At 42.9% G+C, this 18,264-nt stretch overlaps 1 protein-coding gene across 1 annotated transcript in view; it reads left to right on the forward strand.

Moving 5' to 3' along the window:
• The first annotated feature begins 4,495 nt into the window (after positions 1 to 4,495).
• Positions 4,496 to 18,264, forward strand: part of mfsd2b (MFSD2 lysolipid transporter B, sphingolipid) — a 43,789-nt gene continuing 30,020 nt past the window's right edge. The window contains exons 1-4 of the mRNA XM_064924800.1: positions 4,496 to 4,624; positions 5,190 to 5,506; positions 9,523 to 9,648; positions 9,815 to 9,939. Of these exons, the coding sequence (XP_064780872.1) occupies positions 5,420 to 5,506; positions 9,523 to 9,648; positions 9,815 to 9,939 (338 nt within the window). The 5' untranslated portion in view covers positions 4,496 to 4,624; positions 5,190 to 5,419. The remainder of the gene's footprint in view (positions 4,625 to 5,189; positions 5,507 to 9,522; positions 9,649 to 9,814; positions 9,940 to 18,264) is intronic.

Below are 18,264 nucleotides of genomic sequence, written 5' to 3' on the forward strand. Positions count from 1 at the left end.
AAGTCAGTTAAGAAAAAAATCTTATTTTCAATGACAGCCTGGGAACAGTGGGTTAACTTCAGGGGCAGAACGACAGATTTGTACCTTGTCAGCTTGGGGGTTTTGAACTCTCAACCTTCCGGTTACTAGTCCAACGCTCTAAACACTAGGCTACACTGCCGCCCCACCACCGCTGCCCTGTCTGCTTCATGTGGTGCATTGTTGCCTCTACCTTCTTGTCCTTTGTGCTGTTGTCTGTGCCCAATAATGTTTGTACCATGTTTTGTGTTGCTGTCATGTTGCTACCATGCTATGTTATTATCGTAAGTGTGTCTCTATGTAGTGTTTCTGTAATGAATACTCAGTGAGAAAAAGGTGTAGATTCACAGCAGGTGTTTTTCACCTAGGACTGAAGGCTATAACTGGTTGTCACAAACGAGCAGGGAAAAGGCTTAGTAGAGTCAAAACAAATAATACTTCACAAAGGCACAAACAGAATGAACTGAACTAAATAAGGAGCTGATGAGACCAGGTGTGTAACTAACACTGGTGAAATCAATGAACAAAAATGAAATACAGGGCTACGTTCAAGAACACAAAGAAACAGGGCTACGTTCAAGAACACAACGAAACAGAACACAAGGTTGACTAAGAAAATAAATACAGAACCTTACAGTTGTGGTCTCTCTCTTGTCGTGATGTGTGTTTTGTCCTATATACGGTATATATATTAATCCCAGCCCCCGTCCCCGCAGAAGGCCTTTAGCTAGGCCGTCATTGTAAATAAGAATTTGCTCTAAACTGACTTGCCTAGTTAAATAAAGGTTACATTTTTAAAAATGCATTACGCTAATTGGGGCGCGGATATTGCTGTAGGGGGTTTCAATGCCATGATATTCGATATTTAAAGCTACACGCAGGGAACACGAGACATAAGAGAGAGCAGGACACAAGGAGAGTCGATGTGAAAGCTACTGCACAGCTGGAAAACCCATAGAACTAGACAGGTTTTTCGTTAGGCTACCATGAGTGGCAGACTGTCAGCGGGGTCCTGTAGTAAAAGGGGACACATTTCCCATCCGCAACATATTTAATAGCACTACGCGTGCCTGGAATTACCTGACTTTTAAGTCCCATTTGATATTTTCCAAACTGTCTTTTTACCTGATCCGCTACAGAAATTTGATTTGCACATTCCTCTTCACGCATTATTTAGCATTATCTGAAACATATACGGAGTAATGCGTTTATATGCATGATTTCCCGATGGTGATATATTTGCAGGCAGTCATTTTACTGGCAAGAGCGGACTGAATGTTTGGAATGTGTGAGGACATCTTAAGGGTTTGGCTGGGTTCTCCCTTTCAGATATCTGTGTCCCGGTTGCTGGCAGCGTGTCTGAGAGAATGCAGTGTAGTTGACTGCTCAGCGGTTTGACGCCTTGTTGTGAAAGAAGGGATGCTGCGAAGAGGAGAGAAGAGAACAGACAGGTCTTCTGTGGGACAGGAGGTGCGCTGAATGTATCGTTGAACAAAGACTCGTGAGTGAGATTAACCCTTGAACAATATAACAAGCATTGGATATATTAGATCACATTTTAAAACGGGTTGGTATGGGATTGTTCTAACTATGCACCTGACATTTGCCTATTTGGTGACAATCATACTAGTTTATAATTAAATGTGCCCAGATTTATGCCTACAACCTGGATAAAGTGTGTGTCTATGTATCACAGTCTCTGGTGTGTTTGTGCGTGTGTGACCCTGTCCCTCGTGAATCAGATTTAGAATGCAATTTAAACCTACATCGCAGCCACGTAGGCCTGTCGATCATAGCATAACGTTAAAACATTCAACCGGGCTGCATATTATGCATTCTTCTCGACTAACACCATCTGCTTCTGACCTGCATGGGAAACCAATCCATCCAACTTTCACTCAACTTTCATTCGGATTTGGTGTTTGGTGAGGTGCCAGCATCACGTAGCATGGAGGCAAAGAGGAAGAATATTTAATACATTAACATTCACTGTGGGGAAAAGTAACCTATTATGATAGCTGGAAAGTTATATCAACAATGTCACCAGACAACAATGTCACCAGACAGCACATGTGCATTAATCACATAGTCTGTCATTGAGATAGCAGAATGAAAAAGTGTGTGTCTGTTTGAGAGGCTGCGCTGCTCTCTTATCAGGGAGAGAGGTAGAGAGAACGAGAAGTCTGATACCATAGTTTTTTTCTCAGATCTCATAATTGTGACCACTGCAGACTGATTTTTGCTCAAATCTGTAGATTGAAATTAGAACTTGTTTTAAACATACTGTAGGCTGAAGTTACACTGCCTTTAAGGTCAAATAATGTTTATTGATCATCTTAAGAGCATAATTTTTCAAGGTGGCTGATAATTAGAATATGCCCAAACAACCTCTGCTTCATTACATTAGCCTACCTACAGTACCTGTAAAAAGTTTGGACACACCTGCTCGTTCCAGGGCTTTTCTTTATTTTACGTTTTTCTGCATTGTAAAATAAGTGATATCAAAACTATGAAATAACACATGGAATCATGTAGTAACGAAAAATGGTGTTTGTAACGATTTTGGAAATGAGCAGACCAAGGCGCAGAGTGAATTGAGTTCCACATCCTTAATTACAAAGTGAAACAAAACTTAAAGACCGTGACGACAACGTCGTGCTCAAACACAGTAACACAAACAATATTCCACAAATGCAGGTGGGGAAAGGCCTACCTAAATATGATTCCCAATTAGAGGCAACGATTACCAGCTGCCTCTAATTGGGAACCACACAAACCACCAGCCTAGAAATCTATAAACTAGATAACCTCCCCAGTCACTCTCTGACCTAAACACCATAGAAAACTGAGGGCCCTCTATGGTCAGGGCTTGGCAGTGTTAAGCAAATCAACATATATTTGAGATTCTTCAAACTAGTGACCCTTTGGCTTGATGACAGCTTTTCACACTCTTGGCATTTTCTCAACCAGCTTCATGAAGTAGTCACCTGGAATGCATTTAAATTAAAAGGTGTACCTTGTTGAAAGTTAATTTGTGGAATTTCTTTCCTTCTTAATGCATTTGAGCCAATCAGTTGTGTTGTGACAATGTAGGGGTGGTATACAGAAGATAGCCCTATTTGGTAAAATACCAAGTCCATATTATGTCAAGAACAGCTAAAATAAGTAAAGAGAAATTACGGTCCATCACTACCTTAAGACATTAAGGTCAGTCAATGAGGAACATTTTGAAAACTTTGGAAGTTTCTTCAAGTGCAGTCGTGAAAACCATCAATCGCTATGATGAAACTGCTTCTCATGAGGACCGCCACAGGAAAGGAAGACCCAGAATTACCTCTGCCGCAGAGGATAAGTTCATTAGAGTTACCAGCCTCAGAAATCTGCAATTAACTGCACCTCACATTGCAGCCCAAATAAACACTTCACAGAGTTCAAGTAACAGACACATCTCAACATCAACTGTTCAGAGGAGGCTGCGTGAATTAGGCCTTCATGGTAGAATTGCTGCGAGGAAACCACTACTAAAGGACACCAATAAGAAGAAGAGACTTGCTTGGGCCAAGAAACACGTGCAATGGACATTAGACAGGTGGAAATCTGTCCTTTAGTCTGATGAGTCCAAATTTGAGATTTTTGGTTCCAACCCGCTGTGTCTTTGTGAGACGCAGAGTAGGTGAACGGATGATCTCCGCATGTGTGGTTCCCACCGTGAAGCATGGAGGCGGTGTGATGGTGTGGGAGTTCTTTGCTGGTGACACTGTTGGGATTTATTTAGAATTCAAGGCACACTTAATTAACCAGCATGGCTACCACAGCATTCTACAGCGATACGCCATCCTATCTGGTTTGCGCTTAGTGCAACTATTATTATTTTTTTTCAATAGGAAAATGACACAAAACACAGCTCCAGGCTGTGTAAGGGCTACTTGACCAAGAAAGAGACTGATGGAGTGCTGCATCAGATGACCTGGCCTTCACAATCACCCGACTTCAACCCAATTGAGATGGTTTAGGATGAGTTGGACCACAGAGTGAAGGAAAAGCAGCCAACAAGTGCTCAGCATATGTGGGGAACTCCTTCAAGACTTTTGGAAAAGCATTCCAGGTGACTACCTGATGAAGCTGGTTGAGAGAATGCCAAGAGTGTGGAAAGCTGCCATCAAGGCAAAGGGTGGCTTCTTTGAAGAATCTAAAATAGAAAGTATATTTTGATTTGTTTAACACTTTATTGGTTACTACATGATTCCATATGTGTTATTTCATAGTTTTGATGTCTTCATTATTATTCTACAATGTAGAAAATATTGAGAATAAATAAAAACCCTTGAATGAGTAAGTGGTACTGTATGTTATTATAACCCTGTAATGACTATAATGTCAATGTTATTATCGCCTCCTGTGATTGTGCTACCACTGTTGACCACTGGAGGAGCATGTCCCGCTGTGAGACTCGGTGAATGAAGTGGAACAGCACTGTCTGTCAAACACCGCAGTCTCCTTCTGCTCTACTGCTGGAATCTGCCTGCGTGCGACTCTCTCCCTGTATCTCTCTGAGCCTGCGATCCACTGAGTGCCTCTACTCTTCTCTTGTCTCAGCATCACTCAGGTAAGGCCAATGCAGACCTCTCTTTCTATTATTGTGTTCTTGCTTATTGTTTACCTGGGACGTGATTGAGATAATGACCGAGATTTGAGGTTGTAAGTGATGTGTTCACTTTTGGCAAAACTGCTATGATATAGTAAAATAAATGATTGTTTGTTATATGTGTTAGGTAGATTCTGTAGATTCTGTTTGTGGCAGCACCATTTCACCACGTCAAATTCCTGGTACATGCAAATGTATTTGGTGAATAATGGTGATTCTGATTCTGAGATAGCCTCGCTCATAAACAAAAATACAGAATATTTGCAAGCATATTTCCATGTGTTTTGCCTACCAATATAGGGTGTCACACTTTCTTTATCCTATCTTAATAGTGATACATGAAGACATAGCATCTCTTAATTAGATGTATTAATGTGATGCAGCGTTGCTGGCTGACATAAATACATGTGAAATAGAGATCAGGGTGAAAAATAGGGGAGATCTGAGTGTGAAGGGGATGGTTATGTGTGTGTTTACAGTATGTGTGGGTTCTGCCTGCCTAAATGCCCTTCCCTCTCTGGCTCAGTTCCAGCCCCTGAGCACTGAACACAGGGCAGCATGTGAGTGGCAGCAGAATTGAGCAGCCTCACGTCCTCCCGAACACACACAGGAACACCAGCTCATCCCCGGGCGTCACTTAGAGTCACACACACACATACTTACACTCACATTCAGAGACACACAGACACACACACTTTCAGACTCAGAGAGACACACATTCAAATACAAACGCTCAGGCACGCTCAGGAGCCAGCCATGGCGAAGGGAGAGAGGGTACCCCATACCCCAGCAGGAAAACTCTTCAAGCCCCCAGAGCCAACTTTCAACAAGCCCCCCCACCAGGTAAGGATACAATGCTTTCATTTAGTGAATCAGTTGGCTAGTTTACCCCTGGACTGACATCTCAGGGGACATTCATGTACTTTTGGTTTGGCTTTCTGGCGTGCTGTTATACAATGCCTGGATATTTGAGAGATTGAGGGCAGGGAGTTAGTTAATTACATTGAACATCAGTTGGATTGTGATAATACTACTTACAGCTTAGGGCCAGACACAGAGGATGTTTCTCTCTCTGTTGGATGGATGATATTGGTGTAAGTTCACCCTGAGTGCTTTTTGGGTACCAGTAAGACTGCCTGAATGTCAGAAAGAGACATTCCTGTGAAAGAATGCAGTGTGTGTGTGTGTGTGTGTGTGCCAGTGAACATATGTGAAGCCGTGTACTCGTGTGAGTAAATGGAATGCTTACTTATTGATGGTATTCCAGCACACATGCCCAGGGGCGGAAGGCAATGACAGACGAGGAGCCAAACCTTTATTTTACTATACCACCAGTTCATTATAATACAGATGTAGCCTATTGTGTTTCATTATACCCCCAGTGCATTGATACAGACAAAAATAAGTACTCTACATCGTCTTCTATGTTTAGATTCACACTGGCTTATTCACTGCTGGAAATTCAATATTGTCTGGCTGCACTTATTGCTCAGCAATGTGTTTAATGCTGTCCTAATTCAGTGAATAGCCATTGAAGAAAAGTGATGTAATATTCACATCGTTTTTCTGAAAGAATGGATGCAGCGTGACCTTGAGCTGTGTGTGTGTGTTCATGTGAGTGTGGAGGAGCTGTGTGTGTACAGCATGGCCCTTATGAATGATATGTGTGTGACCTGGGTGAATTATACATGCTAAAGCAGCTAAAGCAGAGGCTGAAACAGAGGAGAATAAAGCCCCTAATGCAGGGTTCCCCAAATGGCGGCCCACAGGTGATTCTTTTGTTGTTGGACATTAAAGACTGTACAAACACCAGCAAATGAGCTCCAAGTGATAAAAATTTGGGGAATCTGTTCCAAAGTATTCCCACACATAATAGAGAGATGTGTAATCGTAAACAAATGTTAGCAAGGTTTGAAAGTATTGTTTTTTTTTGTCAAATATTATATCTGTTTGGGCTTCTCACGGTCAATTTGCAGTTAAACAAATTATTTGTAATTATTTCTAGTTGATGATCCCTGCCCTAACGAGTCACCTGTCACAGTGAGTCCCTCAGCTTCAGCCAGGCCCTCTGGTGGTCAATCACCAGAACACAGCTGACAGCTCCAGACAGGAGAGGAGAGGGACTTGTTTGACTTCTCTATTACTATGTTTAAGTGCTTTCAGAATAAGTATGTTACATGTTGTAATCCTTGTGAGTTAAATTCTGTATGCCAAGTCTGTGTCCAATCCCTTGGCATCACAGAGGCCAGAACTTCACACTCTGGTTCCATCCTAACACACACACACACACACACACACACACACACACACACACACACACACACACACACACACACACACACACACACACACACACACACACACACACACACACACACACACACACACACCAACCATAAAATCTGCCTTTTAAGTCCAATGTCAAATTGTATGAGTAAATTCTACTGCCTGTGAACCTTTATGTAAAGCTCTAAACCAGCTTTATTTCTTTATACAACCAGCTTTATCTATCACACGCATACAGTACACACACTCAATCTGTGAATGCTGACAGAAGCGGGAAAAGCAATCAAACATATTCACTATTCCCTACTCATCCTCTGTGTGCGTCACAGTCAGCTAATAACTAAGATCCTCTTTAAAAACATAAAGGCACGTAGCCAGAGTCGCTTTTTCCCCCACTTCATCATCATTAACAAAGTCATTTACTTTGGGAATTTGCCCCATTTTCCCAGGGCCACAGTAGGCTGATGGTCTGTTCTCTCTGAGGTGCTTGTGTGTGTGTGTGTGTGTGTGTGTGTGTGTGTGTGTGTGTGTGTGTGTGTTTATGCAGTTATAGGAAGCTAGATAACGTGTGTTCAGACAGGGGAGGGATATCCTGTTTACATCTTCAGTCATAAGACCTCAGTAAATAAGAGTGTAGTCAGACTCTCTCTGTGTCTCTGTGTGTACAGCTCGGCAAGCGCCACTAATGAATGCTATAAGGCCCTGACTATCTGGTATGAAGTGAAGACAGATAAATCCTTGTTTGATGACCTGTGGACTATTTAACCTTCTTGTACAAAGAGAGAGCCTAAAACGATATGACCTCTTTACAGTACACTCTTAGAAAAGAAGATGCTAACTAGAACCAAAAAGGGTTCTTTGGCTGTCCCTATTACAGTGTGGAGTATGTTATGGGGATACAAACAGTGACAGCGAGACCAACTACGTAGCTGTATTGCAGATGAGGGTCAAAGTCATAGACACACTTGATGTTGAACCAAGACGTCACTGATCTGGCACAGACCATTGGGATATTAAGACCCTTCATCAGTTAACCAGTATTTTCCGTAGAAACCAAAGACTTGTCTTGTCTTCCCATTTAGAGCTAACTGCAGTGAGGATGAGTGGAGGGGGTAGAGACTAAGTAGAGACTGAGAGTTTTGAAGTTAATCCACATGCTACTCTTTCCTTACTCATAACCCACTTGTCTTGCTGTGTTTTAAATAATTACACAGCTCCCTTCTAGAATTTTCATTCTAGAAACCATCAATGTTTTCTTGAGGAGACGAAAGAAGATAAAATAAAGTCAGCCAGATAATGACAGTGTGTTGAAGGGCTTTGGACTCTGTGGTTGGTCTGTAGTTGTTTTGGTGATATCTTTCTTTCATAAAGCCTGAAAGTCCTACAGCTGTGGGCAGCGAGGTAACCCGCCCATAACTGTAATGTATGGAAACAACAAAGGAGAGAGAGAGAGAGAGAGAGAGAGATGGGGGAAGAGAAAGGAGAGTGAGACTGAGAGAGAGAGAGTGAGAGTGAGAGAGAGATGGGGGAAGAGAAAAGAGAGAGTGAGAATGAGAGTGAGAGTGAGAGAGAGAGAGAGTTCACTTGCTTTGGCGATGTTACCATATGTTTTCCATGGCAATAAATCCCTTAAATGTAAATGATTGAAATTGTATTGCGAGAGCGCGAGAGAAAGATATGTACCTACTGTACGTACATATAGAGGGAGAGAGAGACAGAAGGAAAGACATTGAATCAGAAGCTGCTGTATTTTGGTCCGTGCCGTGTGTGTTTCCGTGTCTGTCTCCGAGATGTTCATAACGGTCGTAAATATTGGGCTGTCCAGGAGCCTGGTGGTTTTTCTGCTATTTCATGTGTAAGGATGGAAACATCTCTCGATAGTTAGTTGAAATGGTGTTGACAGTTATTGAACATCTACTGAACGTCAACAAACCATCTACTTGGGACTATCCAAATAAAGTATTACCCTTTCCATCTCATGGATAGTGCTTCACTAAACAATGTTGCAAGTCATATTTGGACATATATTTTATATACTATTTGGACATATATTTCATATACTATTTGGACATATATTTCATATACTATTTGGACAAGGAAGTTAGTCATGGTCTATGACATAAGGTCATACTTCTGTATCGACCTTTATGTGAGTGGTGCTCAGTGATGTCTCTGACATCACAGTGGACAATCTATTTCTATTTTTAAAGATGGAATTTTATCTCCAGTTCTGTGGTTCTGAATGTTTTGGGGACGCCACAAATCCAGCGCCCTGCTGTCACAGACTCACTCTGCTACAAAATCTGTATTCCTTATTCACAAAGATAGCTTCCACCTTCAGATGTGTTTCCTGCTTGTATCTTATCTGAGGCTAATATTTAGGCTACATAGCCATGGCTAACAAACACAATTATTTTCTTTACACGGTAAAGAAAGGCGGAGTAGTCAACTGTATCTCATCGGCTTTGCATATAATTTATTTGACTATTTCTCAGATAATGCAGCTCCATGAAATGTGCGAGTGATAGGCCTAACTGACTTGTAACTCAGATATTTTTTCTGCCCGTCCGTAGACTGTGCTGGACCAGAGGCTGTCTTTCTGCAGTAAACTGTGTTTCGCCATCGGAGGAGCACCCAATCAGGTGGCCGGCAGTGCTACGGCATTCTTCCTCCAAATCTACCTGCTGGATGTCGCCCAGGTAGCAAATCTTTGTGTCACTCTCTTTTTCTCTTCCTATTTTCTCTCTCTCTCTCTCTCTCTCTCTCTTTCCACCTCTCTCTCTCTCTCTCTCTCTCTCCAGCTTTTTCCTTCTTTCCCTCCTTTCTGTGTCTTCTAACTTCATTCCTCTGTTAACTCCTCCTCAGATCAACCCGTTCCAGGCCTCCATGGTTCTGTTCATAGGGAAGGCATGGGGAGCCATGACCGACCCTGTTGTCGGCTTCTTCATCACCAAGAGCAAGTGGACCAGGATAGGCAGACTCATGCCCTGGTGAGGCCATACACACATCAATCACTGATTGCACAGAGTGCACACACCTGGTTTCCCAAGGGAAAAAAACAGCAGAGCAGCTCCAGAGGTCCACAGATCTTAGTGTTTATATACACCCTGAGAAATGCTACCTATAAATGCTAGGCTTCACATTTGGACTCTATTGAATTATACTAAAGCTTTTCCCCATGGCTGACGTGAGTAAAAGTTTTAAACATTTTAACACTCGCAAGGTCCACCGGGCCAGATGGAATACCAGGGCAAGTTCTCAATGCATGCCCAGACCAGCTGGCAAGTGTCTTCACTGACATTTTCAATCTATCCTCGTCCCAGTATGTAATCCCAACTGACCACCATTGTCCCTGTTCCTAAGAGCTTCAAGGTAACCTTTCTAAATGACTATCGCCCTGTAGCACTCACATCTATAATTAGGAAGTGCTGGATGGTCATGACAGACATCAACACCATCATCCTATGAGAATGCTGTTCATTGACTACAGCTCAGATTTCAACATCATAGTCCCCTCCAAGCTGGGGACCCTGGGACTGAACACCTCCCACTGTAACTGGATCCGGGACTTCCTGACGGGATGGCCCCAGGTGGTGAGGGTAGGCAAACCTCCCCCCCACCACGCCGTCCCTCAGGTTGTGTGCTTAGTCCCCTCCTGTACTCCCTGTTCACTCACGGGTGCGTGGCCACGCAAGACTCCAACACCATCATCAAGTCTGCTGACGACATGACGGTGGTAGGGCTGTTAATTTGCGGCAATGAGACAGCCTACTGGGTGGAGGTCATAAAGTTGGCAGTGTTGTGCCATGACAACAACCTTTTCCTAAGACCAAAGACCTGATTGTGGACTACAGTAGAAAGAGTGGAGCGCCCGCCCACATCCATATCGACAAGGCTGCAGTGGAGCCGGTCGAGAGCTTCAGGTTCCATTTCACTAGGGACTTTACATGGTCAACTCACACCCGCACAGTCGTGAAGAAATGAAAGCGCTTCTTCCCCCTCAGGAGGTTGAACAGATTTTGCATGGGCCCTTGGATCCTCAAAACGTTCGACAGCTGCACCATCGAGAGCATCTTGACTGGCTGCATCACCACTTGGTATGGCAAATGCACCACCCTCGACCGCTACAGAGGGTGGTGCAGACAGCTCAGTACAACACTGGGGCCGAGCTCCCTGTCATCCTTGATCTCTATATCAGGTGGTGTCAAAGGAAGGCCTAAAAAAATTGCCAAAGACTCCAGCACCCAAGCCATAGACTGTTTACTCTGCCACCCTCCGGCAAACGGTACCGGAGCGTCGGCTCTCTGACCAGCAGGCTGCGAAACAGCTTCTACCCCCCTATGTCATATGTTTGCTTAATAGTTCATTAATGGTTACCCAGACTATCTCCACTGACCCTATCTTACACCGGTTTTGCACACACGCACAATACTATACAGTATATACACATTCACACACACTACACTGACACTCTCACACGACCCACACACATTCACAGACAATATACACACACACACACACACACACACACACACACACACACACACACACACACACACACACACACACACACACACACACACACACACACACACACACACGCACACTCACGCACGCAGAGAGACAGACACATAAACACACACACTTGCACACTCATCTGTTCTTTATTCTTACTCTTATTATTATATATCCTGATGCCTAGTAAATTTTTAGTGTTATTATTATCTATTATCTATCACTTCACCCTGCCTTCATTACATATCTACCTCAAATACCTTGTACCCCTGCACATCGTCTCTGTACTGTTACTCCCTGTATATACAGTGGCAAGAAAAAGTATGTGAACCCTTTGGAAATACCTGGATTTCTGAATAAATTGGTCATAAAATTTGATCTGATCTTCATCTAAGTCACAACAATAGACATATAGTGTGCTGAAACTAATAACACACAAATGATTGTGTTTTTCTTGTCCATATTGAAGACATCATTTAAACAGTGTAGGTTGGAAAACGTATGTGAACCCCGAGGTGTCGCGACTTCCTCCGAAGTCGGTCCCTCTCCTTGTTCGGGCGGCGTTGGGTGGTCGACGTCACCGGCCTTCTAGCCATCGCCGATCCTATTCTTGCTATTCACAAGAAGCATTGCCTGATGTGAACCATGCTTCAAACAAAAGAGATCTCAGAAGACCTAAGATTAAGAATTATTGCCTTGCATAAAGCTGGAAAGGGTTACAAAATAATCTCTAATAGTCAGTCAACGGTAAGACAAATTGTCTATAAATTGAGAAATATCAGCACTGTTGCAACTCTCCCTAGGAGTGACTGTCCTGCAAAGATGACTGCAAGAGCACAGCGCAGAATGCTCAATGAGGTTAAGAAGAATCCTGGAGTGTCAGCTAAAGACATACAGAAATCTCTGGAACATGCTAACATCTCTGTTGATGAGTCTACAATATGTAAAACACTAAACAAGAATGGTGTTCATGAGATGACACCACGGAAGAAGCCACTGCTGTCCAAAAAACCCCATTGCTGCACGTCTGAAGCTCGCAAAAGAGCACCTGGATGTTCCACAGCGCTACTGGCAAAATATTCTGTGGACAGATAAAACTACAGTTGATTTGTTTGGAAGGAACACACAACAATATGTGTGGAGAAAAAAAGGCACAGCACACCAACATCACAACCTCATCCCAACTGTAAAGTCTGGTGGAGGGAGCATCATGGTTTGGGGCTGCTTTGCTGCCTCAGGGCCTGGACAGCTTGCTATCATCTACGGAAAAATGAATTCCCACGTTTATCGAGGCATTTTGCAGGAGAATGTTAGGCTATCTGTCCGCCAATTGAAGGTCAACAGAAGTTAGGTGATGCAACAGGACAACAACCCAAAATACAGAGGTAAATCAACAACACAATGGCTCGAACAGAAGAAAATACGCCTTCTGTAGTGGCCCAGTCAGAGTCCTGACCTCAACCTGATTTGAGATGCTGTGGCATCAGAGCGGTTCACACCAGACATCCCAAGAATATTGCTGAACTGAAACAGTTTTGTAAAGAGGAATGGCCCAAAATTTCTCCTGACCGTTGTGCTGGTCTGATCCGGAACTACAGAAAATGTTTGGTTGAGGTTATTGCTGCCAAAGGAGGGTCAACCAGTTATTAAATCCAAGGGTTCACATACCTTTTCCACCCTGCACTGTGAATGTTTACATGTTGTGTTCAATAAAGACATGAAAATGTATAATTGTTTGTGTGTTATTGGTTTAAGCAGACTGTTTGTCTATTGTTGTGACCTAGATGAAGATCAGATCAAATTGTATGACCAATTTATGCAGGACTCCAGGTATTTCCAAAGGGTTCACATACTTTTTCTTGCCACTGTACATGTATTTTATTCTTCTTCTGTTATTATTTAACTCTGCATCGTTGGGAAGCATTTCACGGTTAAGTCCTGTTGCATTCAGTGCATGTGACGAATACATTTTCATTTGATATTTGTAATCCACAGCTGTACCCTTATAACTGTAGACCTGCAGAGAGTGTTTACCAAAAGCACCACATCAAACTTAACCGTAACCCTAGGTGTCAGCTCTAAAGTGTGTGTGTGTCAGCTCAAAGCTGTGTAAACTTACTGGCTTGACACGACTCACTTACAAGAAGTACTGGTTGAGTAATTAGTGCTGATTCTGATGTGACTGAGGTAGTGCTGTATAAGCTTTACAAGGCATAGATTACTGACAAGCTGACAGGCTGGAGAGATACTAGATCACAGCATTACTGATTAGATTACCACTGTATGTGTGTCTGTGTGTCCTGAGTGTTTTTGTGGCAGAACGCTGGGGCCATGCCCGTTTGTGTGTGTATGATGATCATCAGCACCGTGAGAAAGCCAGACCCTCCCTCTAGTTAACTCCTGAGGGAATGCCCCTCTAACTGTCAGACAGGAAGTCCCCTGGACCTGGGCTGTGACATCATCAGACAGACAGGAAGGGATCAGTATCTATGTCCTGAGCAGTTTGTGGCAGAACACCGGGGCTGTACCCGGTTGTGTGTGTGTGTCCTGAGCGGTTTATGACTGTGCCCGGTTGGCACCCCTGGGTACTACTGTGTTTATGTTAGAGCCCGCCATGCCAACAGAGAGGAACGTTTAGATAAAACTGGGACATTTCACTCACCATTTCTGAGAGTGTGATGGAGCTGAAATCCCCTTCTTGCTTTGGTCTCAGTCTCTCTGTGTCTGCCTGGGTGCATGTGTTTTGCCCTACTTCCCTTTTTAAAAAACTCCCATTGGATTATCTTACTACCCATCCTGTGAGCCATTTTACAGAACATTCTAACAGTCTATTCTAACATTATAACTGTTCCATTCAGTCACTGTGCCTTTTCAACCCTCCCATGACCAGCCTATACAGCAGCAGGCCCAACCCCAGCCCCAGCCCCAGTGCTAGGCAGCCCTGTCACTCTCTTTGTGTGGCTGAACAATCACTAAGGACAGGCCTCTGTGTCACAGGGAGAGCTGGACTGTACCAGAACTCACCTCTCTCTACCTCTTTCTCTCTTTTTCTCTCTGTCCCCTCTCTACCTCGTTCTCCTGCTTTCCCTCAGTTCTCTATCTCTCGCTTTCTCTATTAATCCCTCTTTCTATCTGTTTTTGTTTTTGGGTGGATAGATCAGCTTTAATATTGCAGATAAATATTTTCTACAATGTAGAAAATAGTAAAATAAAGAAAAACCCTGGAATGAGTAGGTGTGTCCAAACTTTTGACTGGTACTGTGTCTATATATTTAAAAAATATATTTTATTATTTTCCCCTAACCCTACCACCCCTCCCCTAATTGAGGTAAACTAAAGGACAACAACACTTAGGCTTCTACTTCCAGGTTATACGTCCTATATACATTTTACAGGCACAATGTATTTTACAATAGTTATTTTTTGTTTGTTTTTAATCCCAGCCTTCAGCTACCCTCAACCCCCTCCCTTCTGTCTCTGAAGACCATCCAGTTTGATTTCTATTTCCATATACTTTCAACTGTGCTGTTTCACAAAAGTTCTGAACCTATATACATTTTAATGACACAGTATATCAGGCCCTACACCCAAACAAGGGCACTGCGTTCATCCACCTCTGGCCTGCTCGCCTCCCTACCACTGAGGAAGTACAGTTCCCGCTCAGCCCAGTCAAAACTGTTCGCTGCTCTGGCCCCCCAATGGTGGAACAAACTCCCTCACGACGCCAGGACAGCAGAGTCAATCACCACCTTCCGGAGACACCTGAAACCCCACCTCTTCAAGGAATACCAAGGATAGGATAAGTAATCCTTCTCACCCCCCCCCCTTAAATGATTTAGATGCACTATTTTAAAGTGGCTGTTCCACTGGATGTCAGAAGGTGAATTCACCAATTTGTAAGTCGCTCTGGATAAGAGCGTCTGCTAAATGACTTAAATGTAAAATGTAAATGTATATTTTACATGAGCGAATAATTACTGGAGTGATAAATGATCGGATGGTCATGTACAGGTAGAGATATTGGTGTGCAAAAGAGCAGAAAAGTAAATAAATAAAAACAGTATGGGGGTGAGGTAGGTAAAATTGGGTGGGCTATTGACCGATAGACTATGTACAGCTGAAGCGATTGGTTCGCTGCTCAGATAGCAGATGTTTGAAATTGGTGAGGGAGATAAAAGTCCAACTTCAGCGATTTTTGCAAGTCGTTCCAGTCACAGGCAGCAGAGAACTGGAACGAAAGGCGGCCAAATGAGGTGTTGGCTTTAGGGATGATCAGTGAGATACACCTGCTGGAGCGCGTGCTACGGGTGGGTGTTGCCATCGTGACCAGTGAACTGAGATAAGGCGGAGCTTTACCTAGCATGGACTTGTAGATGACCTGGAGCCAGTGGGTCTGGCGACGAATATGTAGCGAGGGCCAGCCAACTAGAGCATACAGGTCGCAGTGGTGGGTTGTATAAGGTGCTTTAGTAACAAAGCGAATGGCACTGTGATAAACTGCATCCAGTTTGCTGAGTAGAGTGTTGGAAGCTATTTTGTAGATGACATCGCCGAAGTCGAGGATCGGTAGGATATTCTGTTTTACTAGGGTAAGTTTGGCGGCGTGAGTGAAGGAGGCTTTGTTGCGGAATAGAAAGCCGACTCTAGATTTGATTTTAGAATGGAGATGTTTGATATGAGTCTGGAGACTGGAGAGTTTACAGCCAAGCCAGACACCTAGGTACTTATAGATGTCCACATATTCTAGGTCGGAACCATCCAGGGTGGTGATGCTAGTCGGGCGTGCGGGTGCAGGCAGCGAACGGTTGAAAAGCATGCATTTGGTTTTACTAGCATTTAAGAGCAGTTGGAGGCCACGGAAGGAGTGTAGTATGGCATTGAAGCTCGTTTGGAGGTTAGATAGCACAGTGTCCAAGGACGGGCCGGAAGTATACAGAATGGTGTCGTCTACGTAGAGGTGGATCAGGGAATCGCCCGCAGCAAGAGCAACATCATTGATATATACAGAGAAAAGAGTCGGCCCGAGAATTGAACCCTGTGGCACCCCCACATGGTAATGTAAAAGTTATATTTTTTTAGTGATCCAATACGTAATTTAGTACACTTAGCCTAATTTGGTTTCAATCCAGAGAGGTTAGAAAAAGTATCTAGGTTCTCTATGAGGCTGTGGAGGGATCCAAATTGTGCATTTAAATGAATAATCAGCATACACCTTTTCTTTTTAGGCCCTGGATTTCCAGCCCCTTGATATTATTGTTGGATCTGATTTTAATAGCTGACATATCGATGGCCATAATAATTAGATATGCCGATAGGGGACAACCTTGTTTTTCTCCTCTTGACAGTTTAATACTTTCTGAGAAGTAGCCATTATTTAATATTTTACACCTAGGGTTATTATACATAACTTTAACCCATTGTATAAGAGATTCTCGAAAATTGAAATATTCCAGGCATTTATATATACATTCCAGTTGTACTTTATCAAAATCCTTTTCAATGTCAGCAATGAATACCAGGCCAAGTTTCCCAGATTTTTCATATTGTTCTATTGTTTCCAGTACTTGTCTTATATTATCTCCAATGTATCGTCCATGTAAAAAAAGGATGAATAATAATCCAACAATACCTTTCTAATTTTGTGCGCTATGCATTTTGCTATAATGTTTGCATCACAATCACGACACTGAAGTGTAGGGTTAGGGTTAGGGTTAGGGTTAGGGTTAGTGGTGGTCTCCAATTGGTTAGGGTTAGGGTTAGGGTTGTGGTCTCCAATTCTTTAAATGAACTGGATCTTATATATATATTTAACACTTGTGTCCTGTTTCAGTAATAATGAAATTATACCTTCTTGTTGAGTATCTGATAATGTACCATTTTTATAGGAGTGGTTAAAACATGCTTAAAACGGACCTTTGAGTACATTAAAAAGGTTTGATATACCTCAACTGGTATGCCATCCAGCCCTGGAGTTTTCCCCGACTTAAAAGCTTTAATTGCATCAATAAGTTCCTCCTCTGTAATTTGGCCGTCACATGAGTCTTTCTGTACAGCTGCTAATTTTACATTATTAATAGGGAAAAAATCCATGCAATTAACTTTCTATCTATTATTAGTTGAACTGAATTCTAGGGCAGGACGGATCTGGAGTGAGGGCACCTGGAGCAGAGGGTGTGGGGTTTAGTATGTGGATGGGGGTCAAACACCTTGGAGTCCTATCAGGACAAAGGTTAGAGTTCAGGTCCATTTTTAACGGCATTCAGAGGTGGAAGAAGGATTGGACCAAAGTGCAGTGTGGTAAGTGTTCATGATGTAATATTTAATGAAACGAACTGAACACTGAAATACAAAACAATAAAGTGAACGAACGAACACCGAAACAGTACCGTGTGGACCAAACACTCACACGGAAAACAAACACCCACAAACCAAAAGTGAAACCCAGGCTACCTAAGTATGATTCTCAATTAGGGACAACAATTGACAGCTGCCTCTGATTGAGAACCATACTAGGCCGAACTCAAAAACAAACATAGACTGCCCACCCCAACTCACGCCCTGACCATACTAAAACAAAGACAAAAACAAAGAAACTAAGGTCAGAACGTGACACCATTGTGGAAAAGTTTTGGTGTCGTCACCAAAACAACACGACTGTGGCTATTTTGGAGTGGTGCATAGAGGATGTGGTTGAGCTAGCAAAAACTTGCTTAGTTGTGTTAACTATATGTACTTAGTTGACACTACAGCTGCAGAGCAGTGGTTGGACTTGAGTCTTTATGATAAGGATGTTTTCCTAA

The sequence above is a fragment of the Oncorhynchus masou genome, chromosome 19 (genome assembly GCF_036934945.1).
Source record: "Oncorhynchus masou masou isolate Uvic2021 chromosome 19, UVic_Omas_1.1, whole genome shotgun sequence".
Classification (NCBI taxonomy): Eukaryota; Metazoa; Chordata; class Actinopteri; order Salmoniformes; family Salmonidae; genus Oncorhynchus; species Oncorhynchus masou.